At 51.4% G+C, this 27,053-nt stretch overlaps 1 protein-coding gene across 1 annotated transcript in view; it reads left to right on the forward strand.

Annotated features, from left to right (window-relative positions):
* The window catches only part of Capzb (capping actin protein of muscle Z-line subunit beta), a 103,555-nt gene that overhangs the window by 71,182 nt on the left and 5,320 nt on the right, over positions 1-27,053 (forward strand). The window contains exons 5-7 of the mRNA XM_036178625.1: positions 3,650-3,763; positions 20,880-21,021; positions 21,339-21,455. Coding sequence (XP_036034518.1) covers positions 3,650-3,763; positions 20,880-21,021; positions 21,339-21,455 — 373 coding nt within the window. The remainder of the gene's footprint in view (positions 1-3,649; positions 3,764-20,879; positions 21,022-21,338; positions 21,456-27,053) is intronic.

The following is a 27,053-nucleotide window of genomic DNA, read 5'->3' on the forward strand; positions in this document are numbered from 1 at the left end:
AAAAAGCCTTCTGGGGAAATGAAAGGCCTGACTTTTGAAATCTAAGCATTCCTGTCCATCTGTCTTTTCTCAAATGGCCTCCATTTAAGCTCTTAAATGTGTTCTGAGTGCCCCTTCCACTAAGAATATTCTGGGTAATGTTATGATTTTTCCCCCAGCTACAATTACCCCGGCTCCAGGCCTAACGGCATTCGTCTGTGAGGCAGGAGGAATGTGTAACGCACTTAGAGGCTTCTTACTCTTCAGGACCCAGTCTGCATGGGGACGGATGATCCTGTGTGTCCTAGCAGGTTGCTTTGGGTTTTGTCTAGCTTTAAAATTTCTCAACCATGTTTCTCTCTCTCTCTCTCTCTCTCTCTCTCTCTCTCTCTCTCTCTCTCTCTCTCTCTCTCTCTCTCTGTGTGTGTGTGTGTGTGTGTGTGCACACTTGAGATCAGAACCTGAGGGAGTTGTATAGACAAATTTCTAAACCGTCTTATTAATAAAGAACTCAGTACCAGCTATTGAGGTGAATTCTGAAAGATCAGAGAAGCAGAACAAGCCACAGCCAACCTCACCTCTCCGGTTCCTCAGCTAATCTTGTTTCCTCAAACTGAAAGCCTCTGTGTCCTCATATCTCAGCTGAACTGCTGCTCGAAAGCCTAAAAGCTTAACAAACTTAGTTCCTGGTCCTCATGCCTTATATATCTTTTGCTTTCTGCCATCACTTCATGGGATTAAAGGTATGTCACCATGCCTGGTGGTTTCCAGTGTGGCCTTGAACTCACAGAGATCCACATGGATATCTGCCTCCCAAGTGATAGGATTAAAGGTGTGAGTGCCACCATTTTCTGGCCTCTATGTCTGTCTAGTGGCTGTTCTGTTCTCTTACTCTAGATAAGTTTATTAGGGTACACAATATATTGGAGGACATAATATCACCACAGAGTTGGTTCTCTCCTTCCACCATGTGGGTCCTGGGGACTCAACTCAGGTCATCAAGCTTGTCAGCAAGTGTCACCTTGCAGACTCTAGGTTGCCTTTCAAAGTGAGCTATGGGCTGTGTCTTCTGTGCCTATGTGAAGGTGATGGCAGGTGGGGTGGGGTGTGGACTTACCTACTTACAGGTGTGCCAGAGATTCTCCGAGGCGGCAAGGATGAGGGAGATGGGCTTCAGGTCACAGTCCTGGGGTCTTGCCCATTGTCCTGCAGTGGCAGAGCCACACTTCGCTGACTAGTAAGTAGTGGCAACTGCTAGCACCCTTCAGCCGCCCCCTGAGAGCTGAGGAAAGAAGCATTTCTGGGTTCCCTCCCTCCCTCCCTCCCTCCCTTCCTTCTCTTCTCCCCCCCCCCCCTTGTTTTGTTGTATTTTGGAGCTAGGGCGCAGTTAGGTAGCTCTAGCTGGACTCCGGCTTGATCTTCCTGCATCTGCTTCACACTGCCAGGACTCCAGACATGTCATGCCACCCCGGCTCTGTCTTTACCCTACAGTGCTTGTCAGGGTGCCATAAAGGCAGACACCCGCAGGCCTTCTTCATCAAAGACTCAAACTAGTTCTGGTCTTGGGGTGGCCTGGGCTGTTCCTCCTATCCTGTCTGTCTAAGGTCTTCAATTCTATTGGGAGGGGTGGTCAGACTTGAGCTTGGAAAGGAGTTTTCTTGGGGTTTCTTTTGCGGGGGGAATTGAGCCTAGGTACTTAAACATGGACAGGTTTCTAGGGGCCCTGCTCTGTGTGGGCCAGCAAATTTGCAGCCTGGAGTTCCCAAGGGACCACACAACAACTCCTCTCCCTGCACTCTGAGCCATCCCTGAGAAAACTGGAACCCCCCCAGCTTCTACCTTTCGTGTGACTCATGGGCTGGATACCAGGAAGAGACAGCAGTCAGACTTCATCCCTTAACGTGAATCCTAAACTGAAAGGGTGTGAGGGCATATGACCCTGGGGAGAAAGGAGGGCTGTGTGCGTCCAGTGGGTAGCGGCATCAGGAGGGTAGTGTGAGTCCAGTGGGTAGCTGCATCAGGAGGGCTGTGTGAGTCCAGTGGGTAGCGGCATCAGGAGGGCTGTGTGAGTCCTGTGGGTAGCTACATCAGGAGGGTGGTGTGCGTCCTGTGGGTAGCGGCATCAGGAGGGCTGTGTGAGTCCAGTGGGTAGCGGCATCAGGAGGGCTGTGTGCGTCCAGTGGGTAGCGGCATCAGGAGGGTGGTGTGCGTCCTGTGGGTAGCGGCATCAGGAGGGCTGTGTGAGTCCAGTGGGTAGCTGCATCAGGAGGGTGGTGTGCGTCCTGTGGGTAGCGGCATGAGGAGGGCGGTGTGCGTCCAGTGGGTAGCTGCATGAGGAGGGTGGCGTACGTCCTGTGGGTAGCGGCATCAGGAGGGCGGTGTGCGTCCTGTGGGTAGCGGCATCAGGAGGGCGGTGTGCGTCCTGTGGGTAGCGGCATCAGGAGGGTGGTGTGCGTCCAGTGGGTAGCGGCATCAGGAGGGCGGTGTGCGTCCTGTGGGTAGCGGCATCAGGAGGGCGGTGTGCGTCCTGTGGGTAGCGGCATGAGGAGGGCGCGTTCATACTTAAGGGCTTCTCTCCAGTTTGTTACATCTCTTCCTCCTCTTCATTACTCCTTCACTTGTCAAAACGTTTTATTTTGTGTGTACGAACATTTCACTTGATGTATGTCTGTGTACCAGGTGCGTGCCTGGTGCCTATGGAGATCAGAAGAGATGTTGGACCCTATGGAGCTGGAGTTACAGGTTGTGAGCTGCCATGTGGGTGCTGGGAATCAAACTGGGGTCCTCTGTTAGAGTAGCCAGTGGTCTTAACTGGCTGAGCCATCTCTCCAGCCTCATTGGTTAATACTCTTCTTTCTGAACACCCACCCTGTGATCTCCACCTTTGGGAACCAACAAGGAGACCTTCAAACACCTCCCATTGTTCTTGCTGACCTAATGTTCTCCTGATGTGACAGAAGGTGGTTTTAAAATGCAGCAAGTCTTTGGGCCCCCCACCTTTTAATTATGTAAACAATGTTCTGTCTGCATGTATGCCTACAGGCCAGAAGAGGGCGCCAGATCTCATTACAGATGGCTGTGAGCCACCATGTGGTTCCTGGAATTGAACTCAGGACCTCTGGAAGAGCAGCCAGTGCTCTTACCCTCTGAGCCATCTCTCCAGCCCTGGCTGATTCCCTTTACTTCATGGTCTTCATGTGTGCTTAGCCCTGTGTTTTGGGTTCATTGACTATGTTCCCTAAGGAGCCAGGCACCTCCTGCCTGCTTCCATAACTGACAGCTGTCTTCTTAAAATGTGTTGTCTGAAGTCTGAGGAGCCAGTCAGGGAGGTGAGGGATAACAGCCGACCACTTTGATAGTGAACACAGAAAAACACTGTTATTTGTGGCCAAGGCACTTGGCATTCTTTCTCTCTGTTCCTCGAAATAGCCAGAGGGTAGTGAATGGTAGCCTTGTTTTCCACAGGAAGAAATGAGGGTGGAGCTAAGGTGTTAACAACTGCATTAGCCAGTCTGCGACTTCTGAACCTTTGCTCTGTAAGCCTCTCCAGAAAGCCTCTTGGTGACTCGGCCCCTGAACTTCAGGCAGCTGAGCCTGGCTCGCTGTTCACAGGCCAAGCGTCTCTGGAATGATTCATAGGACCATCTCCTCCTTCTTTTCTTCCTTCCAGGTCACCGTGGAGTAACAAGTATGACCCTCCTTTGGAAGATGGGGCCATGCCGTCTGCTCGACTGAGAAAACTGGAGGTGGAGGCCAACAATGCCTTCGACCAGTACCGAGACCTGTGAGTCCCTCTGCACGCTAGCTCTCGGGGCTTCCATGGGCAGCCTTCCTATGAGAGCGTGACTGGTGACTAGGCTGAGCAGTCTCCCTTGGCTCTGCTGCCTGATGCAGATGTGACCGCATTATTCTGTTACCATTCACAATAGTGGGGGGCGGGGGGCACGACCTATGTGTGTAAGACGCAAGGCAGGTGTTTTGCATCCTGCCATCTCAGGTCCTCTCAGATGAATAGCAACAGAGTAAGGTGTTGGATGCTGTAGTGGCACAGTCAGCACATAGTACTCACACTGAGAGAATGAGGAATTTGTCCAAGGCAGGGGCAGAGCTAAGACTCAGACACAGTTAAGATACAGTGTAGCCTGGGCTGACTGAGTTTGTGATCCCAGTGCGGAGGTTACAGAGCACACCAAGGCTCTTAGCTATAACTCCATTTGGACTGGAGCTTGGGGGCTCATGCTGTGATAAAACACTGACTGAAGCCGACTTGGGGAGGAATGGATTTGTCTGTCTTACAGTTTATCATTGAGGGAAGAGGCAGGAACTCAGGCAGAGGCCATGGAGGAATGCTGCACACTACCTTTCTTACACAATCCAGGACCACCTTCTAAAGGGTGGCATTTCCCACAGTGGCCCTCCAACTTCTCCCACATAAATCAGTAATCAAGAAGATGTCCCTGTAGTCTTGCTCACAGCCAGTCTGATCAGGAGGCAATTCCTCAATTGTGGTTTCTTCTCCTTCAGGTAACTCTTTGAGCCAAGTTAATAAAAACTAACTGGGACACATCCTCACCCAACTCTAGAGTCATTCGTGTGTGTGTGTGTGTGTGTGTGTGTGTGTGTGTAAACATACACATATATGTGTGTATATCCATATATGCACATATACAGGCTTACATCATATATATGCACATATGTAGTATATATGTATTATGTATATATGTATGCTTTTGAATACCTCTCATGGTGGGGTATTGAAGAAGAATCAATAGCAGACATTTAAGTGAATCAGGTGAAGATGTTGGTGACAGGAAAGCAGTGACATGCTACTTTTCCAGGAGGTGGCTCTAGAGCTGAGGACTAATGTCCAAAGAGTCTAGGCAGGCAGAGGAGCTTTGGCACCAGTGTCCCCAAGCTGCCACCCTGGATATGCACACACCTTGCCTCTGAAATCAGAAGCCGAGTTGAGTTGAAAGCCTATCATAATTAGCGCCTTCATAGCTTTGAAAATTCCCCCACAGACCACCTTAGAGCATTCTGGGAAGACAGCCTGTCTGTCCCCAGTTAAGTGTCAGATGGGAGTGGGCAGTGCCTCTCTGAAGTGTGTGTTGGGTCTCCACATGCCAGGATCTGGGCTACCTTGTCTGTTACTGCCAAGCCCATAGAGGCCACCCAGCCTCACTGTGACCCTAGGGGCTATATGTTTAGATTTGATGGTGAGGATGGTTCTGAGTACTTACTAGGCTCAGATCTGGGGTGTTTGACCCTCAGTGAAGTGGTTCTGAAGACTTGGTCTGTCATTCAGGGCCAGGTCTAGGTAGAGCGCACAGTGCCCTGCCTCTGCTCCCCTCTGTCTTTCTGCTTGTCCCCTAGCTCACGTGCAAGGACACTGCTGAGGGACTTGGTTGGCCATTAAGGCGGATATCTCTGTTCTGTCATTAAGGGTTCTAAGAAAGGTAACAGGATAGGCCCTTCCTGTTCCGGGTGCACCTCATCCTGGATTCCCCAGACCCTGAGACTCTTTAAGTGTACTGCTAGAAGAGGGGGAGAGTGCAGAGGCCCTCAGGGAGGACAGGGGGGGCCCCCTGCTTGGCCTGCAGTGAGGCCAGCTTCTCCCCATGTGACAGGAGAAGCAGCTCACTGGAGGAAGGTTTGGGGGTTGTCATGTGGGTCACATCATCCATTGTCTTCAGAGGCTAAGGAATTTCCCAGCAACATGTGGGAGGACTTCCCAAACTGAACCGCCCATTTCTGGAGCAAATGTTAAGAAAACAGATCATCTTTTTCTTAACTGTTTTAAGCACCTTGGTTTGATGTTTGGCCCCCATCTCAGCCTCTGGGTGGTGGTGTTTGTATGAGTGTCAGTGGCCTGGAGCCTGAGCTCCTTCCCCTGGGCTTTGGAGTAGAGGTCTTAGGTGTCCAGGAGGCCTTGGTGTGGCACTGAGGGCTATTTCTCATTGTTGCCTGGTGTGTAGGGGCAGCAGACCACGCCCATCTCTCATCATTGCTACCCGTCCCTGCCGTTGACCTATGCCCACAGGAAGTCTTAGTTGTCACCCATGAGTGAAGGCACAGAGCTCCTCCAGGGCTCATGCACTTGTCTCTCCTTCCTGTTGGAAACAGACCAATCACACAGGCCCCTCTGGGAGGAGACATCCTACCCATTGCTAGACTGTTCCATGAGGGTCCCGGAAGACAAGTTGGCTCCAGGTCTGGTGGAAATAGAGCTCCAGGCAAAGCCACCCCTTCTAGAAAGAAAAGGAGCATGTGAACATGTAGACAAATGAACAATACCTCCAAGCAGGCCAGGCCAGGCCCAGGAGGACTGGGTGACTGAAGCTGCTGTGCCCTGTGGTGGGGTGTGTGACAAGCAGGCCCACCTTAAACTTCTGAGAGTCTCCAGTAGTTCGGGATTCTTGGATTATGGTTAACCACAGAGTAGAGCCTATGCTTGCCCTGGACTTAAACCTTCAACCACCTACCTATCATATGAGGAACTTCCAGGCCTCAGACCTGGCGGAGTTATAGTCTCCTCATGGAGAACACTGGGCTGCTGGACTAACCCTCCTTTATTCTAGGAAGGCTCATACAGGAGTTTGACATTCCAAACAGAATGCAGGGGCTTAGATGCCATGGCTTTGCTGCCCATGAGACCATGTGAGGAGCATCATCAGTACACACATGTGGTCGTAGTTACCTGCTGTGACCTTGTCTTTATTGCTAGTTCTCCTTAGAAGATGGTGGAAGGAGAGAGCAGGGAGTATGTGGGGCTGCCTTGTCCCACCCCAGCCATTTCTGAGATGGGGAGCGCTCAGGGCCTCCCTGAGGGTTCTCTGCCAGGAGATCCAACAGAGACTAGATTCTATCTCCAGGCCCTGGCTTTGATCCTGGGTCTGTAAAGACTTTGACTTTGCAGGGAATTGGAGTTAATCACCCGCACATGGAGTCCGTCTGGTTGGAGTGGCGGCTGGGGCCAGGGTGGCTGCCATGCAGGCCCTCTGGCTTATAACTCCCATGGGGATGTAGCACACATGCAGGCCTGTGAATGTTTCTCAATTAGGGATAAAGGACTAGCTGTCCCCAAAGTGGACAAAGGCAAGTAGGATCCAGGGAGCCAAGCTGGGGTCCTGCATGGCTGGCTGCCTTTGAAAGTCCCTTGGTTCCCACTTTCCCTGCTCCCTGCCCCCCTCCTCACTGTACCTCTCCAGCCACCCCACCCCCCACTTCCTTCCTTCATTGCTATTCTGGACAGAAATAATCACAATGATTTTGTCCCTCCTGGGCACCTGTGGCAGCAGGCTTTAGATAAAGGGTTGATTGTGAAGCCGCCCAGGATGCCGGGCATGCTTTGCTTCGGGGACAGACTGTGAGGTACCACCTGCTCCAAGCCCTCTCGGATTCCATCACTTCCACCCTGGCCCTGGAATCCCAGCTGTTCCATCTCTCTCTCTCCTAAGTCCCAGGGTAGTTTTCTGCCTGTACAGCCAGCTCCATCTAGGGAATGTGTGAGGACAAAGGTAGGAGTTGGAAAAGGGAGCAGACAGCAAACTCATAGACTATTGTCTACTCTTTCCCAGCAGAGGCCGGAGTCAGCTCTTCTAGGCCCAGACCTTGTCTAGTTCACAGTCAGAACTTCACTGCCTGGCCTGAGACCCACCTTTCTGGGGAGGAATCTGGATGTAGACTCTCCAGTGCAGGGCAGTGTCTTCCTTACTGCTGGAAACAGGGCTATCTCACCAGCCAGAGCAACCACAGTAGACTAATAGCTCAGGTTCATCACTTTGATCTTTCAGGTTCCAGAGAAGACAGGGGACCTGCCCCATCCAGCTCTCAGTTTAGATCTGGCCTAGCCTCTGGTTCTGTCCCAAACCAGATGTTCTAACTGAAAAGGGGGGCTGGCACCACTCATTTCCAGAGCTGATTACTCCCATCTGCACCAGACATCTTACCCTGTGCTCTGCGATCCCTGGCTCTTAGCTCAGAGCAGATAATACCTTCAAACATGCGGTTGCAATTTATTGCCCTTATAAGTTAATTTTAGGGGGTGTGCAATTGATTGAAATCAAAACTTAATGAAGGCCAGAGTCTGGGGAACCAGGATCAGGGTGGGAAGGAGCCCTGTGTTCTTCCTTGTCTGGGGTCTGAGAGGATCTTCAAAAGCGGTAATTAGCTTTTCTAATCAACCCTGCTTTCCTGAAAGAATTTTACAGAGTAAAACAAGGCTAGCGTTCCTGCGGCAGTCCCAGAAGCCCATGGACCTCTGCAGGAGCAGTTGGGTGCTTAGTGGATGGCTTTTCTGGGCGCCCTAGCTCCTCTCCCCTCTCAGCAGCCATCTCAGAGCTGTGGCTGTTTCTGCTCCTTCCCGGTGTCTGACGCTGGAGCAATCCTGGCCAAGGGAGGGAGGGCAACCACATTTGTGTCTGAAAACTTGTCACCTTGGTGTCCTGGAGCCCTGGAACTACATTCCTCTGGGCTGGGGGCTCTGAGGTACAGCCTTTTTTGGATGTAGGCATTCAGTGCTCACTCCTGTGGACAGTTGGAGGTGGTGGAGAGAGTTTTCCTGGGGAAACCCTGCGGAGATGGGAAGCCATGTCTGAGCTGAGGGAGGCCTCCCCAGCCCAGGTACAGACACCACCTGTGAAATCCCACCTCAATCCATGAGTCACCACACAGTTGGGAGGACCTTGGCTCTTTTCTGCCCTTACCCACTGAGTGCCTCGGGTGTACAAGTTGACTTCTCGCCACACACACTAACTCTGCGTGCAGCAGATGGCTGTGTGGATGCCTTCTCTGTGTCTGAAAGTGGCCTTGGTACAGTGACAGGCTATGTCATCAATGTTGCCGGCCACACTGTGCTCAGCCAACACCCACATAGCAAGGCATCAAATAAATGTCTGGGAACTAGAGTTAATGATTCTTAGGAAATCCTCCCTTGGGGTACAATGAGGACAGAGGCAAGCACCGATGGTTACTCTCATGGCCACTGAAGAGGCCATTCAGCTGTCATTTATAGAGAGGCCAGGACCAGGCTTTGTAGGTTCAGCCAAGAGAGAGTCAGGACCAGCCCTGAAGAAGCACACACAGGACTACAGACAGATGGACAGAGGCCTGTACCATCTGTAACTGCAGAGAATGAGTCACAGCAGATATGGAGAGAGTAAAGATCAGGGACCAGGCTGTAGGAGGTGACTGACCGGTAGCTGGGGTGATTATCAGGTCTGTCTTGTGCGGGGGGACAGCTGGCTTGAGACTGGGGTCCAGAAAGCCTGCTGGTAATGCTAGCCTTGGCTGATGCTAGATCTTCAACTCTGGGATCAGCCTGCCATCCCCTAATGAGGCATAAACTGAATGAATGGCTTGTGCGGGAGCTGCACATCCCTTCTGAGAGCCGGAAGCCTTGGTATCTATTAAAGGAAACAAACTCTGTACACGTGGGTCCACTGGGAATGGGCCAAGAGGAGGAAGGTGTGAGCTTGTACCTGGGTCCCCAGCCTTCTCCCTTTGCTGTTCTGGCTCTGCCCCTCTCTCCATTTTGATGTCTTGGCTGTGAGGACAGCTCTGTGTTGGGTCCTGTGGCCCCTCCTAACATATCCTTGAGTCATGGCATTGTATAGCCATAAACTTGGCAAGGCAGCCCCTGACTGTTTATTTTCTGGACAGTGGAAAAGGCATGGACCTGATTTCAAAGCAGTTCTGGGCAGTTGTACTCCCATAGCCGGATCGGGACAGAGTTTGGGGAGAGGTGCATGGTCTCATAGGCACACGCTTAAGGTTGTGTTCTGAAGGGTTCCATGGATAGGACATGCAGGCTGGAGCAGAAAGGCCCAGGGAAGAAGACTGACTGGTTGGTCCCAAGTTAAGGCTCTTCCCTCCATCTGGCCAGGTGAGGTTTGCAGTTCAAGGCCCTATGCTTTTCACTACCAGGAACATCAGCCCAGGACCTTGGTCTTGGGTTTCCAACTCCTACAATAGGCTGAGGAAGAGCAGGGAGCAGAGTCAGCATGAGTTACTGGAGAATGTGCAAGAAAATTCTAGAGCTGGTGAGACCAGCATGGTACAGTGTGTCCCAAGACAGGCAGGAGGTGAGCACTTAGTGCCAGAGAGAGCAGAGGGCTCTCGATTTGGACTTTGGTCACATGATTAGTATTTGGTTTTAACATGTGTTATCCTATCTTCACCTCTGAAAACACGTCTTGCCTCTGGGGGGCACAACTTACCACCGTCTCAGCCTGTGTGAAGGAGTGGGGGCAGCTAAGGACCCAGGCCCACTGCAGCTGAGTTGTTCTAATTACATATATAGGAAGATGGGTCAATGGGGGTCCCCCTCCATCTTCTGGGAGTGGAATGAGCTTCTGGATCTCACAGCATGAGCTTCAGCCTTCCTGGGAACCTCCCACTCCCCACTCCACCACCACCACCCTACCCCTGAGCCCCACTACTCTGGGCGGGTATCTGCTGCAGTTCCCAGAGTCCCAGTAGAATGGACACATGATGGCCCCAGGAGACAGTGAAGCCCACTGCAGTTCCTGTCATCTGGCCTCCTAAGACTGCAGTCTGGGCATTGGCTGCTTTGGTGTGCACTGTCTGAACTTCATCTACTACAGAAATGTAAATGGAAAACAGGAGTGTGTGGAAAGGCCAATTGTTTGTGAACGCATTCCCCCAGGGCCAGCATCAGGGACTCTGATTCCTTCCGAATTCTGGGTCCCTGTAACCATATGGCACTCAGTCACGCTCAGGTTTCTGTGGCTCTCTGGAAGCCAGGCCCAGCTCCCCCACTGTCAAGCCCTTTGTCTGCAGAGTGCCTTGCTCCCCTGGCTGAGCTGCCTCCTAGGCTGCTGTGATGGACAGGTGATTGCTTGGGGCGAGTGATCAAGGATCCTGTCCTGCAATGCTCCCCGAAGCAGGGGACTTTCCTTTCCACATTCCTTGTAAGAGTATTCAGTGGCATTCCCTGATTTCTGAGCCACCTCTGGGTTCCTTGCCTGCTCTGGTTTTCTTACGGTGGCAGGTTTTCACACATACATGTAATTACAGCTGGAGGTTATTATCACTTCTCCTCACAGCTAGGATGTTCCACAAGGCCAGTCAACCTGGTGTGAGCACAGAATATAAGCAAGCCTTAACCAAGTCACTCCAGACAGTTGTCCCAGCTGTCTTCTTCCCAGCCTGTGACTTGGGTGCATTCCCTGCCTTTCTAGCATACAGTTTTGGTTTGCTTGGGGCCGTGTATATGTGGACTCTCACGTGCACATACATGTATACTTGTGTATGAGTGCGTGCAGGTGTGTTCTTCCTCTGTATGCATGTGTGGAGCCCAGAGGTTGACATCAAATGTCTTCTCCATTTTGTTTTTTGAGACAGAGCCCCAGGGATGATAGTGTCTCTATTTGCCAGTTGCAGCCGCACATTGCCATGGCCGGTTTTTATGTGGGTTGTGTGGATCCCAGCTGACATCCTCATACTTACATAACAGACACTCGATCCACTAAGCCACCCCAGCCCAGTCTCTACAGTTTTCCTAACTGTGGAATCATGTATTCAAAGCTTTGAGCCCAAAATGAGTTTCCCAAAAAAGACAGCTCGGGTCAGTTGAGGTGGTTTGATAGCCCAAGAATCCTGAGTGGTGATTTGCTCAGGAGACAAGCTCCATGGAGCCCACATTTCCGTGTGGAGCGTACAGAGGCAGTGCCTGTGGTGTTGAATGTAGATGCTTCGACAGATCCCCGAGCCCCTCCAGCCACACGGTCTTTCCAGAGAGGCCTTCATTATTTCCCTTTAAGTAAAAAATGAAAGGCTGTAAAGGACAGCCGTGGTCCAGATGTGCACTTCTGAGCATAAAAGCTGGCATTAAAGCTGCACATGCCTAAGCCGATTGGTATGTTTGCTCAGGGGATCACTGCACCTGTGTGTACTGGGAGGAATTTCCACAGAATACCTGTCCTGTGTCTGCGGGCAGACTGAGACATGTTCTGTAAACTGTGGCAAAAACAGCTCTTCACACACAAACAAGGGTGACTAACTAGGGTTCTGCATCATATCTGAACACAGCCAACCACAGCCAAATCTAGCTCCGGGGCCATGGAGGTGGGACTCGGCTCACAGCAAGCAGCACTTTGTGTTTCTGAAGGGATGGCTCCTGGGCAGTTCAGAGCACATAGGGGTCAAAGGGATCTAGCCTGATGCATGGCACCAAGGCTAGGTTCTTGGTCTTGTCACCTTCTCCTGTCTCCAGACATGTATCCTTAAACTGAGCGAGTTTGGAGCCAGTGGGTGCAAAAGGAATGTTGGTTACACAGACAGGAGACGGCTGGCTTCAGAAGCCTTTCCACGTCCACTCTCATTCCTGAGGTACACTGGAGGCTCCCCTCATTCCTGAGGCACACTGGAGGCTCCCCTCATTCCCGAGGCACACTGGAGGCTCCCCTCATTCCTGAGGCACACTGGAGGCTCCCCTCATTCCTGAGCTGAAGTTGAGCTGCTCCTACCAATGAGAAGCAGGTACCCTTCTCATATCAGGAGGATATAAAGGGTGGTCCGAGAAGCCAGCACTGTTGGTGTCTATGGATATGGTAGTTTTAGTCTGGGGAGGGACATGAAGGTACTGTCAGGGAGCTAGACCCTTAGTCCCTGGTAGGATGGCTCTCTTCTGTTTTTTTCTCCTTACCACCAAGTGTCATCAAACCTGAGTCTTGTCTATGTGACCTTGTCCTTGCTCTGTCCACATGCTGGTTCTAGTGAGAAATGTTCCAGTGACCATCATCGCAGTTTTGTGCTACTATTTAGTGAGGTCTCAGAAGCAAAACATGTCTATGACAGGAGATTAAGGAGGCAAGAGGAGATGTTCATAACCTAAGAGCTACTCTACTACCAGGCGCCTGTCAACAGACAATGAAGGGCGCCTACCAGTTAAGACCGCCCTTAGCTAGCTTGGCAGCCAGCCTGCCTTAGCCATTCCCTCTGTCTCTCAGAGGCCTTGAGACCTTCCTTTGTCTTGGTTCTGTCTTCAGCTTGACAGAGGTGTCAGAGGCTAGCCCCTCCAGGTTGACCTCAGTTTCCCCTGCAGGGCCTTCCTTGCTCAGGCCACACTGTACTCTGTCTAGAAAGCCTTGCAGTTCCCTAGTGCAGGAAGCTGGTCCATGAAACCCAGAACATGGTTACTCTCCTGCCTCCCTTCTTCCTCTTGTCTATTCCAAGTCACAGAGACTCCTGTGGGAGGTGACCCAGGGTGGGTAGGAGGCAAGTCACTGGCTGCACATGAGGAAACAGGTGTCATTTGGGGTGACTGCAGCTCAGCATGTGGAGTGTGGCCCAGGGAAACTGCCAGCAAGGCCTTGATGTGGCCTGCTGAGCTATTGGGCTGTGCTCCCCAGAGGTGTGGCTAACACCAGACTCTGGTGTTAGCTTTCTGTTCTCCCACCTTAGGAAGGACATTGGCAACCTGCAGGATGTTGAGGGGTAGGTGAGCAGAGCATGGTGACATAACACCATATCACAGCAGGAACACTGAGGGACTGAAAGGCCAGAACTCTTGGAGTTTATGGGAGCCATGTTCAGATATATGTGAGGAGTGTGACATCCCTGTCCCAGGTGATACTAGAAGGCAGAGGCTCCACTCATATCCAGTGTTTGAAACAGAAATGTTTGCTTTGGGAGGCAGTGTGTCTCTGTTCCTGGAACCGTGTAAGCAGGCGCTTTTGACACATGAATCTGCCCCTGGGACATTCAGGATCTACCCCTTAAGCTGAGAGGCACAGCCCCCAGATCTCAGGAATGGGGCTGAGAGGCACGCTTTGACCGCCTCCCTAATTTCCACATAAAGAAATGGTCTTTGGCAACATGTTGGTACCAATTATTATTCCTGGCTTTGTTTTGGGCTTTATTTAGGCATTTGGGGGTTTCTTTGCTTGTTGTGTGTATGTATGGTGTATGCCTGTGTAAGCAGTTGCTCACACTCATGCAGAGGCCAGAGCAGCCCTTAGGGGATCTTCCCTACTGCTCACCACCTTATGCCCATAAGATAGACCTCTCTGAACCTGAAACTCGTCTTTCAGCCAGGGTAGCTGGCTAAGAGATCCCACGATCTGCCTGTCTTCACCTCCCAACACTGAGGTTACAGACAAGCACGTCACACACATTCATGCCTGGCTTTTTGTTTTTGTTTTCGTTTATTTGTTTTGTTTTTGAGACAGGGTCTCACTATGTATCCTTGGCAGGACTGGAACTCACTCTGTAGAACCAACTGGCCTCGTCTGCCTCTTTTCCCAAGTCCTGGGAATAAAGGGGTACACCACTACATCTGACCTCAGCTTTTCTTTCTTTTTTAACTTACATTTTAATGTATTTATTGTGTGCGTGCATGTGTGTATACACACACATGTGCTGTGGGACGTATGTCAGATGTGTTGCTCTGATTGGTTAGTAAATAAAACATTAATTGGCCAGTAGCTGGGCAGGAAATATAGGCGGGACAAGCAGAGAGGAAAATTCTGGGAAGTGAAAGGCTGAGGCAGAGAGACACTGCCAGCCACCACCATGACAAGCAACATGTAAAGATACCAGTAAGCCACAAGCCCACATGGCAACTTATAGATTAATAGAAATAGGTCAATTTAAGATATAAGAACAGTTAGCAAGAAGCCTGCCAAGGCCATACAGTTTGTAAGCAATATAAGTTTCTGTGTGTTTACTTTATAAGCAGGCTACAGGACTGTGGGGCTTGGCGGGAGCTGGAGAGAAAGTCTCCAGCTATACACATGTGCATGTGGACAGCTTGGGGGGGTCATTTCTCCCCTTCCTCCATGGACTGGATTAAGTCATTAGGCTTGGTAACAGGTGTCTTTACCTGCTAAACCACGTCACCAGCCCATGCCCAGCTTTTTTATGTGGGTGCTGGGGATTCAAACTTAGACCCTCATGTAAGTACTCTTATCCAGCAAGCCGTCTCCCCAGCCCCTCCCCAGCCCCACACTTTAGTTTAATTCAGACAGAGTCTCATTGTGTTGTCTGGATATCACTTGAATTCTTGACCTTCCTGCTTCAGTCTTCTGAGTGATGTGTGTACAAGTATGTTCAGCCATGCTTGTATGGCTTGGTGTTACTTAATCTAGCTTCAGAAGGAAGTCCCACCTAGTGTCTTTGAGGCTTCCTTCCTTAAGCCCCTGATGTAGCTGGGTCTGTGGGCCTAGGTTAGCATCATGGATATCTCAGGCCTTAGTCTACCAGTCTCATGGCCTAAGCCCAGCCAGGTCTGGCTGAAGGCATGTCTCTCTGAGCCACAGTGCTGGAAGGTCAGTTCCCAGCAAGTCTGTCCTGGCCTTGGCCTTGCTGCCCTTTGAAAGGCTGTGTCCCAGGACTCAGTGCATTTAAGACCTTTGTATTCAAACCTGGCCACTGTCCCAGGACGCTAGAGCATGGACCAGCTTTCAGAGCCACTCAAGGCTAGCCAAGACTGCAGATTGGGTGGGTCACAGTTACAGCTCAGATTTCCAAAGCAAGTTTCCATCCAAGATCTCTGCACACCTCAGCATCAAACACTCCATAAAGTTTGACGGCCAGAATACCTCTTTCTACTTCTGTGAAGTGGGTCATTTTGAGTGTATTTTGTTTTTGCTTTTGTTCTGAAGTGCAGACTGTGGGCATGGGCTCTGTGTGTGGAAAGGGGTTTTCAGGGAGAAATCACCTGGAACTTAGAAGAGAAATGATTAAGATCCAGTTAGGATCTTAAGGGGACTAGAATATGCTCACATAGGTGCGTGATTATGACTGGCTTCACTGGCAAATGGCCAGTCCCTCTGAGGCTCTTGCCTTGTGCTTCCTGCCTCATCCAGTGCCAAGGTGCCCCTGTGCCTCAGTCATGTAGTGATCATCTTGTCGTTCTCAGATGGGTGGACTAGAGCCTCCTCCTCTGCCCCCCCATCTCTCTAGAGCATCTTCCTCTGCCCCCCATCTCTCTAGACCTTCTTCATCTGACCTCATCTCTCTAGTCCCAGCATGGGTCTGTTCTCCTTTGTAGACATTGATTTCTGCCTCAGCCAGAGCCACCGGGACTTCTAATGGGACTGATGGCAAAGCTGATGTCACACACACACTCTGGTGATCTGTCATTAAGTCTGCCGTGAGGCTTTCTGGGGTTCTACCCCTTCATGGCCCAACCTTGTCCAAGATAACATCTCTGTGGTCTTTCTGAGAGGTGGCTCCTGTCTCCTAATCTGAGCAGCTCGGCTGCCATGTTAGCCATACGTAGTAACTCCGCCCTGTTGTTGCTTCCCCTCCACTGAGGCGGCAGCCCTGAGAAGAGCTCCTGCATTCCTTTCTTTTTTTCTTTTTTCTTTTTGGTTTGTCAAGACAGGGTTTCTCTGTGTAGCTTTGCGCCTTTCCTGGATCTGGCTCTGTAGACCAGGCTGGCCTCGAACTCACAGAGATCCACCTGCCTCTGCCTCCCGAGTGCTGGGATTAAAGGCGTGCGCCCCCACCGCCCAGCCTGCGTTCCTGTCTTAAGGACCTTTCTCCTGTTTGACCAGACAGCTCGCTGCAGGAGCCCTGTGGTCTTTTTGTCCTGTACCCCTTCTCACTCCTGAGAAAACTGGAGCTTTTGAAATTGTCAAAACATGAGTGGTATCGCCTAGATCCCCCAGCCTCTCATGCCTGGCCATGTTGCTCCCACAGTCTTGTTGACATGCAAGGCCCCAGAGCAGGCCTGGAACGATGGCAGAGCCACCTCATTGAAAGAGCATGTTAGCATTTAAACAATATTAATACTATTTGACTCATTAAATGTACAAAGGCCAATCAAAGTACTTCCATGTGTGTGCTGTTAGTTCTGGCGCGCAACGCCTCCTGCGGCTTCATGTGGTTCCAAACAACATTTTAGCACATTCTTAAAATACCCACAAAAGCCTTTATGTAAAAGCTCATAAATGTGAACCACATAAAATTATTTTTTTCCTTGATTCATGTCACTGTGATCAAAGTACAGTAGGTAAGAATAAATTTTCAAAGCCTTGTTGAGGTCCTTCTTTAATTAATGTTTCACGCGCAGAGTAAAACCATAAACCATATAATGGGGGTACAACTATTTCTGCACCCCACGGCCGCCTCCCACCCGACAGTACAAGGAGCCCTTCTGACAATGCTTGCCAGCAAAGCTGAGGTTTCCGGGTGATTCCAGAATGGCCCTTCTAATCACCTGGGTTTCAGTCCCTTTGTATTGGACCATCGTGTTCAGACTTGCAGCTACTGTGAGTTCCCAGAAGTCCCTTTTGGTCTCTGGAATCAAGTCCGTTCTTGAATTGTTGTGGTGTTAGAGCCCTTTCTGAGGAGCAGAGTCTCGCTTTCCTCCCTGCCCCCACAGAGAACACCCCAGTTCATGGAGAGAGCTGGCAGCGTGGCCTCTGCCCTGTGGCCAGCAGATCCATATGGAAAGTCAGATGGCCAGTGAGGAGCCACAGTGGAAAAGGGCTGGGGATGAACTGCCTGGTGAAAAATGCCACACTCGGCCTGGCACCATCCTTCATAGTTACATAAAAATTCAACATCTCAACAAAGACTGGAAGGAACTTCGGAAAAATCAGATTTGTGGGAAATGTTGATTTATGGTATTGTGGGCTAATTTTTAAATTTCCTTTTTTATGATGGTCTCCAAAAAGTTGTTGGGTTTTTTTTTTCTTTTGTTTTGTTTTGTTTTAATTCAAGGAGGGGAGCCCACAAGGAGGTCACCCTTGGGCTTGCATTTTTTGCCTCCTTCAATTCCAGCATTTTGAAATTCTAGACCCAGCCTGTGTGGCCTTCAGGGGAAGCTGAGGGTACCTGAGAGAAACTGCCCAGAGCAGACCAAGCTTGGAGCCTGTCCCACCTCATAAATGCTGTTGTTTTCTGTAAGAACATGCAACACTAGGGTGGTCCTGAGGGATTCACCTTGGCTCATCTAGTGCGATTGAACTGGTCACTGGCTAGTGTTGACGAAAGCTTTCAAGGCACCAATATTTCTGCTGATCCCCGCCTAGGCAGCCTGAGCCAACACCCGGAAGAGTGTCCTGTGACAAGAACAATACTGCAGCATCAGGCTTTGCAAGCCGTGGGTGGGGGAAGGGTGGTACTGGCTGGGCTTGGGGCCTGTGCTCTACAGGGCCAAGTGGGCAGGCAGAAAAGAAGCGTCCAGCACCCCTAGCATAAGAGCATCCTCGGTGCTTTCTGCTTTTGCTGTGGGCCGCGCCTCCTTCCTTGGCTCACAGCTGAGGCCACAGAACATGAGAATACGAGTCAGGAAATCTGTTGCTACCTCAAAGCCTCGTCCAGCTTTGACCTAGAGGTGACTGGTCCATCTTCGCACATTCCAGAAAATTCCAGAATAGCTTGGTTTGTACTGCACACCTTATGAGATGTGGCTCCTAGAGTCCCACATCACAGTTTCCCTCATGCCAAGGGGCAAAGAGTGTTTGCAGGGAGTTTCTCAACAAGAGAAAGAATTACTGCCCTAGAATGAGGTCCAAGAGCCCCTTGCTGGCCATCATCCTGTATTCACCAAGTGATGTCCCTGTGCACCAGTCCCACGTTTGCCCCTCCATGCCTGTGAGCAGCATGTACTCTGCCCAGCACTTGGACACTTAGTCAGCAGACACTCACAGATGGCTACTGGGCAGGCCTGCCATGTCCCACCCTGACTGGTGGGAGACATGACCAGTTTGATCCCTCCACAATAGAGGCACAGGAAGTGAGTGGTCTTGTCACCAAGGGCTGGGCCCAGTCTCAAGGGATCATGGCAGTGGTGGTGGCTTCGAGGATACAGGATCAGAGTGGGGGTGCCTCAAGGAGTTAGGAGTGAAAGATAGACCAGCCATGGTGCCTGTACTTTGTGGATATGGGGGAAGGTTTGTGTCCTTGGCAGGAGGGGAACTTTGGTTTCATCTTCTCAGTTCGACTCTGTTATCTTATTGGGGGGTATTGTTGGTTTGAAATAGTTTTAGAGTCAAGATCAAATTGCAGAAACAGGCTGAACAGCATTTGGGAGGCACAGGCAGGGAGGCAGGCAGTTCTCTGTGAGTTCAAGACCAGCCTGGTCTATAGAGCCAAGTTCCAGGACATGCTCCAAAGCTACACAGAGAAACCCTGTCGGGGGGGGGGGGGGGGGGGGGGAGGATTTGTAGAAACAGTATGGCTGGCCTGCCCTCAGTGCCTAGTGGATGTCAGAGTCCTTGAATGCGCAAGACCTTCATATAAAATGACAGAGTAATTACACAGGGCCTACTCAACTCCTCCCATGTATTATAAGTCATTTTAGATTGCTTATGATACCCTTTGTTGCTGTGAGACAGAGCCTTGTTCTGTAGCTCTGGCTGGGCTGGAACTCACTGTATAGTCTGGACTCAAACTATTGCCAATCTTGCCTCGGCTTCTCAGGTGCTGGGATGCCAAGCATATGCACCCACCCCGCAGGCATGTGCACCAGCACTGCCGAGATTACTTGGACCGTGAAACTCGATGCTAAGTTAGCAAAGCAGAAGATGAGAAAGTCTGTGCATATTTGGTACACATGGCCTTTTCATTTTCTAACCAAAGCCTAAGGATGTGGGGCTACAGGTAGGGAGCCGACCCCCCCCCCCAAAGAACTTGTGTATTTCTCTCTCCCTCATTCTCTAGCATGTGGCTTCTTTTTAATTATATAACAACTTTATTGTGACCTAAACAACAGGTACTTGATAATTTTGGATATATTTCATTTTACTATCAAAAACAATAATTTTCACACCAGTAACCCCAGCACTCAAGAGACCAAGGCAGGAGGATTGTGAGTTCAAGGACAGGATGGCCTGGGCTTGGTAGTGAGAGCCTGTCTCTTGCCAAATAATCATTTGTTGGGTATCCACTCAACTTTTTTTTTTTTCTTCAGTGTCCTAGTGTTATTTCTGTGGCTCAGATTTACACAGTAGGCCTGTAATCACTCTCCTTAGCTTATTGTTCCTGACTGCATGAGCCATAGGCAGAGCCAGTCAGAGGGCTGCTGGCACCAGCCCATGTCTGCCTGAGGCCCACCATGTATCTGGTGTGGGTACTGAGGCCCTGTTCCCATGGTGCCAGCCCCCTGACCTTGAGAGTGTGCCTGTGGTTACCTGGGCTTGAGCTGAGGTTAGTGAGGCACCGGACAGTATGAGGGGACAAAGCTGACCACAAGGATGGGAGTTCCTGGAGTTGTGTTGGTTGGTTATCAGCAGAGTCTCAGGTCATAGCAGCTGCCCTCACAGATCTCAGCGGCCATCTCTCTGTCACCCTTGATCTGGGACCCTAGTGTACTGGCCTCTGCATTCTTCCCCTCCTGTGTTTCATCCCATCTGTGGGTTTTCAGTGTTGACTTGGACCTGAGGAGGAAGCACGGTCCCACACACTGCTCTTCATTCTGGTAGGTTCTATAGCAAGTCACTCTGAAAAAATCAGCACGATTCCTGGTATATGTGGGGTGGGGGGCAGGCTTGTCAGGCAGCCTTCCTGACAGACAGAAATGTTACATGAGGTAACAGATGATTGCAGAAGCAACGTTTCCCAGTGATGGCCAGCTCTGTCCTGTGAGGAGGGACGGATGTACTGTGCTGGATCTTGTACCTGGGAGGAAGCCGACACCCAGAGAAGTTCAGTAAGGTTGCCAAAGACACAAAGCTCAAACTCAGAGACTGATCTTCAATCTTCTTGGCCTTCATCTAAGCCCTTGCTTTTCTGCCTCTGCAGCCATGGGATGGTCAGGCCATGTCATAAGGTCAGCCTGGCACCTTTCATGGATGCTTCTTAACCCTAGACAGGTGTTTAGGGCATCATCTGAGTGCACCATTACTGTCAACAGTCTGGGACCTGGGCCAAAGGCCCAGAGCTTGGCTCAGCATCTAACGGTCCATGGGTGTTGTCTCTTGCAGGTATTTTGAAGGTGGCGTCTCATCTGTCTACCTCTGGGATCTGGATCATGGCTTTGCTGGAGTGATTCTCATAAAGAAGGCTGGAGACGGGTCAAAGAAGATCAAAGGCTGCTGGGATTCCATCCATGTGGTGGAAGTGCAGGTACAGATGACCCCCAGGGCATGTGCCACACCCACAGGGCAGCCCTGATCTCCACATGCTGTCACAAGGGGCGTGCTAGGGTATGCGCCCCCACTAATTCCTAAAAATGCCCAAAGCCATTTGGATAAAGATAAGTCAGGGCGACAGTATTTACTGATGCTGAGCTCCCCAAGGTACTCAGGGCACTGTGGCAGGTCTGCCTATAAAAACCATGGCGGTTTTATAAGGGAGGAATGGCCTTGGCATGGGTTAGGAGCTCCGAGTCTCCCTCCTCAGCTCCGGTCCACCTGATGTGATGTTCTCCGTCTCCTCCCCAGGAGAAGTCCAGTGGCCGTACCGCCCATTACAAGTTGACCTCTACAGTGATGCTGTGGCTGCAAACCAACAAATCCGGCTCAGGCACCATGAACCTGGGAGGCAGCCTGACCAGACAGGTAGAACGTGTGTTCCAAACTTTTGCCAGTGCCCACTAGTGCCAGAGCAAGTGAGCACTTTGCCCAGGCTAGGGAGCGTGTATGGCCGGCTGCCAATCCACCAGCTAAGGGGGACTTTGAGTTCACACCTACTGTCCTCTGAGCTGCGTGTGGCTGTACACCAGCTGTTTCACAGCCGGCTGCCTACTGTGGTAGGAATGAGTGGTTGCCACTTGTCACCTACCAGGGCTTGGTGTCTTCCATGCTCATATCTTGCCTAGTTTGCCAGCAGTCAGACTGCGGACTCCATGTGAGCTTCTCCCCACAGTTCAGTCCTAGCTGCCCATGCCCCAGACTGATCTCAGTCCCCTTTGTTGGACATAGAAGATTCTTGGGGAACTCTCCAGCTGTGCACACATGAAGGTTTGCCAAGTTCTACCTATCTATTGCTTACCTGTCCTTTGCTGGCAGCCATATGCCAAGATGTACCTTCAGGCCGTAAGCAGAACGTAGAACTTGGACTTCCTGGCGCTGCATGCTCTGGCATAGGCCTTTCTTAGCATCTACATCAGGAACTGCTAGAGGCACCTAAGCAGGTTTCAGACCCTATGTGCTCCATCCAAAGTTTCGTGTTTATAACCTTGACACCTTCCGGACCCTTTCCACACCTGTCGTCTTAGGAGAGGGCTTTCTGACACCTGTGCATAGGGGCAGGGAGCCTTGTGCACAGGGAGCACAGAAGAGCAAACTAAACACAGTAAAGGGTCTCAGGAGCAGAGTGCTATGAGCCTGCTCTACAGGGCCCTTCCTGTTCTTGAGAGTCTGACTGCAGAGGAGTCTCTTCTCCACAAGATGATTACACCAGGGGCTGGGATGAGGCTTGGTGGTAGAGTACTTGTCTAGAAGACTCATTTCACAGGACCAGAACCACTCAAACTAATTTTCTTTTTGATAGCTCTTAAGAGAAAAATATTGCAGGAGAGTTAGGTTAGTAACTCTTACGTAGGTTTGAATTCTGCAAGCTTCAAGGCGTGTGCATGCATTTGAAAACAACAGTGCAAGGCAGTATAGCTGGTACCAGCCTGCACATCGGGGGACTATTGGCGCCTTAGAGTCTCCCAGGCAAAACCCTCACCACCTCCGCTGTGTTAAAGGTTAGAGGCCTCAGGGAGCCTAGGTTCTCAAGACAAGCTGTCCCAGGCCCATCTTAGAACCAAGCACTAGTACCCAGGGCAGAACCCACCCTGCTGTGTGGACATGGGCCCTCAGCTTCTGGGGCCTTGACTTAGGTGGACCAGGCAAGCCCTCGGGCAGCCAGCTCCACTGCGGCCTCCCTCCCCTTCTCCCTGCCACCCAGGGAATGGTGAGAACCCCTAAACCCATCCAGAGGCTGTTTCCTGCCTTCCTTGTTGCTAGGAACTGTCTATAATTACACCTGGTGTACAGTGACCTGCACAAATATTTAATCCTCCATCTTCCTGATAGTTTAAATCAGCTATCGGCCCAGGGCCAGCATCTGGCTCTGGAGTGCCGTGCTCGGCATGGCTGCATGGCTGTCTCCTTTAACTACATTCTAGACAGTTGCTATTCCCATTTAACAGGTGAGAAAGCTGAGGCCCACACCATTAAATAATTAACTAGAACAAAAGTGACAGACCCGGGATTTGAGCCCACATGTATCTAACACAATATCCTTCCTCCCAAATGCTCTTTGAGTCAGGGCTTGGGTGACCTCCAGTTGTGAGTGGTGGGGTAAGAGGGTGGTCCCACACACACACACACACACACACTATGCAGAGTTGCCTTCCTCTGTCACTCCACAGTGTCAGAAAGGGAGGCCCCTTGGTTGTAGAGATGTCTCACCAGGCCTGTGGTGCCAGGCACTGACCCTGCATGCCATGCTGTCCTGCTTCTCAGGAGAGTCCTCCTCAAGGATGAGCAGGTCCCCATTTCCCAGTGTTGCTCTCTCCCAGCAACCTGACCCCAGGCTCTTCCCTCACTCCCCAGTTTCCCAGGCCCATGTACAGGAAGGCCAGCGGCTGTCTCCTCAGGGGTAGTTGAGGATGCTTCCTGCCCTCTTTCCCTCATGGCTTCTGGGGTACATCGAGGGAGCTGAGAGCCCCTCTTGGTGGCGCCTTTCACTGTGATGCATGGCCGCAGCTGCATAGCCCCGCTGGTCGGACACCCTGCTGGGAGCTGTCCCTCAGCTCTGCCTCACCCTCCACTGTGTCCTTTTGTTGGCTCCACTCAGAGCTGTCCCTTGGGGCGTCAGTTAGATGGGAGATCGTCTTTTGGCAAATCCCTGCAGCTGTGGGGTGGTGGGGACTGCAGCTGTGGCCTTCCTGGAAGCTCCCTGCAACCTCATTGCAGCGGCCTGCCAAGGCAGAGGCCACAGTGGGGAGGTGGCAGAAGCTGCCCCTTGGCAGGCTGCCACGGAGGCCCCAGTGGGAAGGCCAAGGACCAAGTGAAAAAGTGATACATGCCAAGTACTAGATATGAAAAGGAAGCTGTGTGGAGAGGTCACTTCGCCTGTGTGACAGCAGAGACGTGGGAATGAGGCGGGCCATAAATCTCTGGAAAGAGATCCAAGGACTCCCATCCGGGGCAGGGCTTTGCAGATGTTCGCTTAATTTTCTTTTTAGATTCTAAATATTTAGACACGAAGGTGGAATGTTGTGTTGAGTGGCGAGATTGGCCCATCGGTCGTTTGCAAGCAGACCTCCCTCCTCATGAGCCACTGGCATTCCAAGGTCTTCAGGGAAATGCCTCTCTGACCTGGGCTTGGCAGTTAGGCCAGGCAAGATTTTTTTTTTTTAAGATTTATTTATTTATTATATATACGGTGTTCTGCCTACATGCATGCTTGCAGGCCAGAAGAGGGCACCAGGTCTCATTACAGATGGTTGTGAGCCACCTTGTGGTTGCTGGGAATTGAACTCAGAACCTCTGGAAGAACAGCCAGTGCTCGTAACTGATGAGCCATCTCTCCAGCCCGGGGCAGGATATTTTTGTAAGAAGACAAAGCCCTTAGGGCCAGCTTGCCTTGGGGACACAGCTCCCGGCAGCAGGCTCTGGTCCGTGAGGTGGCCTGGACGGTGCCTTTGAGTGGTGTGTCTTCTAAGAAAAGTTGAGTATTTCCTAAATGACCTGGGACACAGTAAGCCAACTGAAAGCCTGGCCTGGCTGTGGAAGGCAGGGTAAGGGATACAGGGGCTGGGGTGCTGAGCCTCCAGGAGGCCGATGACATTGGGGTTGGAGTAGACCCATCTCAGACTTCTGAACCTTGGGTTGTGGGTTTTCCTTGGCTTTTCTGCTAAACATTATACAAAATCCACCTCAAAGAAAACTGCCTTCAGAGTCCGCCATAACTTGGCCCAGGCTGTGGCTCTGACGCCTCCCAGCCATGTGAGCAGACAAACCCTTTCACTTATCTCAAACTCCATGTGTCCCTGGAGTCGATGGTGTCCATTGAAAGCCTGTGCCACGCTGACCCTTGATCTCCACTCAGTAAGAAGTAGCTAATTCTGCAGCTCCCCGTGTCTTCTAGAATATGCAGCTGCCAACTCAAAGGTTGGACAGTCCTCCCTTCCTCTCTGGCTTGGTGGCAGGTTTGATACTGGCCTGACGCAGCCTCATGTCTATGGCACAAGCTGAGCACAAGCCACAGGGTCCTGGGCATGGTGCTTCCTTAACAAACAGTATGTGCTGTTAGGCCTACACTGGCATTGCACGTGTGTTCACTCACGGAGTGTGCAATAGAGGCAGGGCATGGAGGCTGAGGCATGCCACCTTTGCTCCTAGGTATGAGCTAGAGGCAGATGCCATGCTGCTGACCAGGCCCTCCCAGTAACCGAACTCACCCTCCACCCTGTGCGAAGACAGCAGCCACCAGATCCAAGCATGCACTTGTATCTTCCCTGTCTCGGCCGCAGAGAGGGAGAAAGGGTCTCACTTGGGACAGGCATGCTAGGCCCTGACTCCAGACTCGGTTGGAACCCTCTTGTGGAACATCTGTGCCGCCACAGAACATAAAATGTTTTCCTTCTGGCAGCTTCTTTTATGAGGGTGTAATAATATATGCATTACAAAAATAGTTCTGTTCCCGGTGGGTCAGCGCTGCCAGCAAGCTGACCCCAGCCAGGTGTGGAGAGGAGGGAGGCGGGCAAGGGGGCTATGGAAACTGCCTGCATGTGCCAGGATCTTGAGTTTAGAGGCCCCCTGTGTGCTCCTGGGGAGTCTATCTGCTCCCCCTATACACTCTTCCTTTGAGGGTCTAGTGGTTTCAGCCTTTCTCTGCTGGAAGGTGACTCCTGATTCTGAAGCACAAAAATGAGGACAAGGCGTTGAGGTGCTCACGAGACTCTACTCCCCCAGAGTCAGAGCCACTCACCCCGAGCACAGGGCTCACCCCAGTGCTGTGGGGCTCACCCGGGCTGCCAGCACTCACTGAAGTGGCCCTTGAGAGACCTCAAAGCCCTCATCCCTTCCTTTCGTGGGGTGGGGACAAGAATCTCCCTCTGTGTAGACCAGGGGGCTGAGAGAGGATGGGGGAGGGTATAGTTTGCTGGGTCAGAACCACCCACCAGAGCAGCTCCAAGCAGTCCTGAGGCTGGACACAGCAACCATTTCCATGTGGGATGTTGCTTTCTAAAAACTCCTTTTAAAATGGGTGACAGAGCCGGGCAGTGGTGGCACACACTGTAATCCCAGCACTGGGGAAGCAGAGGCAGGTGGATCTCTGTGAGTTCAAGGCCAGCATGGTCTACAGAGCTAGTCCGCTCCAAAACTACAGAGAGAAACCCTGTCTCGGAAAATAAATAAATAAATAAAAGGGTGACAGGCCCTGTCCTTTCTCTTGGGTGTGCTCCTCGGCTCCATTCAACACACACACTAACCACAACAGGCTTCTGCTCAGGGCAGATGATGCTCCTCCGGTGTCATGAAGAGCTGACACACCTGAAGTGGGACCTCGGCCGTCACTGCGGTCATGAGCACTGTCACTACTCCAGTCTTGTCCCCACGGTTCTCAGTCTCAGGAGCAAGCGTGCCCAGGAAAGTTCAGGGCCTAGCGTGAGCAACCACGGCACCGATGACTGGAGTAGTCCCACCACCACCAGCCTTTGGGCAGCTCTTAGCCAAACCCTTTGCCAGGACCAGAACTCTAGTCTGCAGTGAGTTGCAAGGCTCTCACCTTGCAGTAGATGGCTGCCTTTCCTCGTTCTCCTTGGTGGTCCAGAGCTAACTGGAGTGTGAGCATGTGCCTGTTGTGGACAGTTCTGTTAAAACCCGCCAGACCCACCTCTGCCATACACAGTGCCAGTGCCAGATCGCAGGCTGCCCCAGCCCTGCTGGCATCCTGGGGTCCCTCCCACACACCTGGCTTCACTGGCTCTCTTGTCCTGAGTTCTGCTGCACCGTGACCTATCTTTATAGCCCATGTCTCATTCAGGAGGAAGGAATTAGAGTAACCATCATGTGGGTCCTAGGAATTGAACTCAGGACCTCTGGAAGAGCAGCCAGTGCTCTTAACTACGGAGCCTCTGCAGCCCCAATGTTGAGCTTGTAAAAGACTTAATACTCTCCGGGTGCCCTGTGAAACAGAGATAGGCTGCTCTTCCC

The sequence above is a fragment of the Onychomys torridus genome, chromosome 2 (genome assembly GCF_903995425.1).
Source record: "Onychomys torridus chromosome 2, mOncTor1.1, whole genome shotgun sequence".
NCBI lineage: Eukaryota > Metazoa > Chordata > Mammalia > Rodentia > Cricetidae > Onychomys > Onychomys torridus.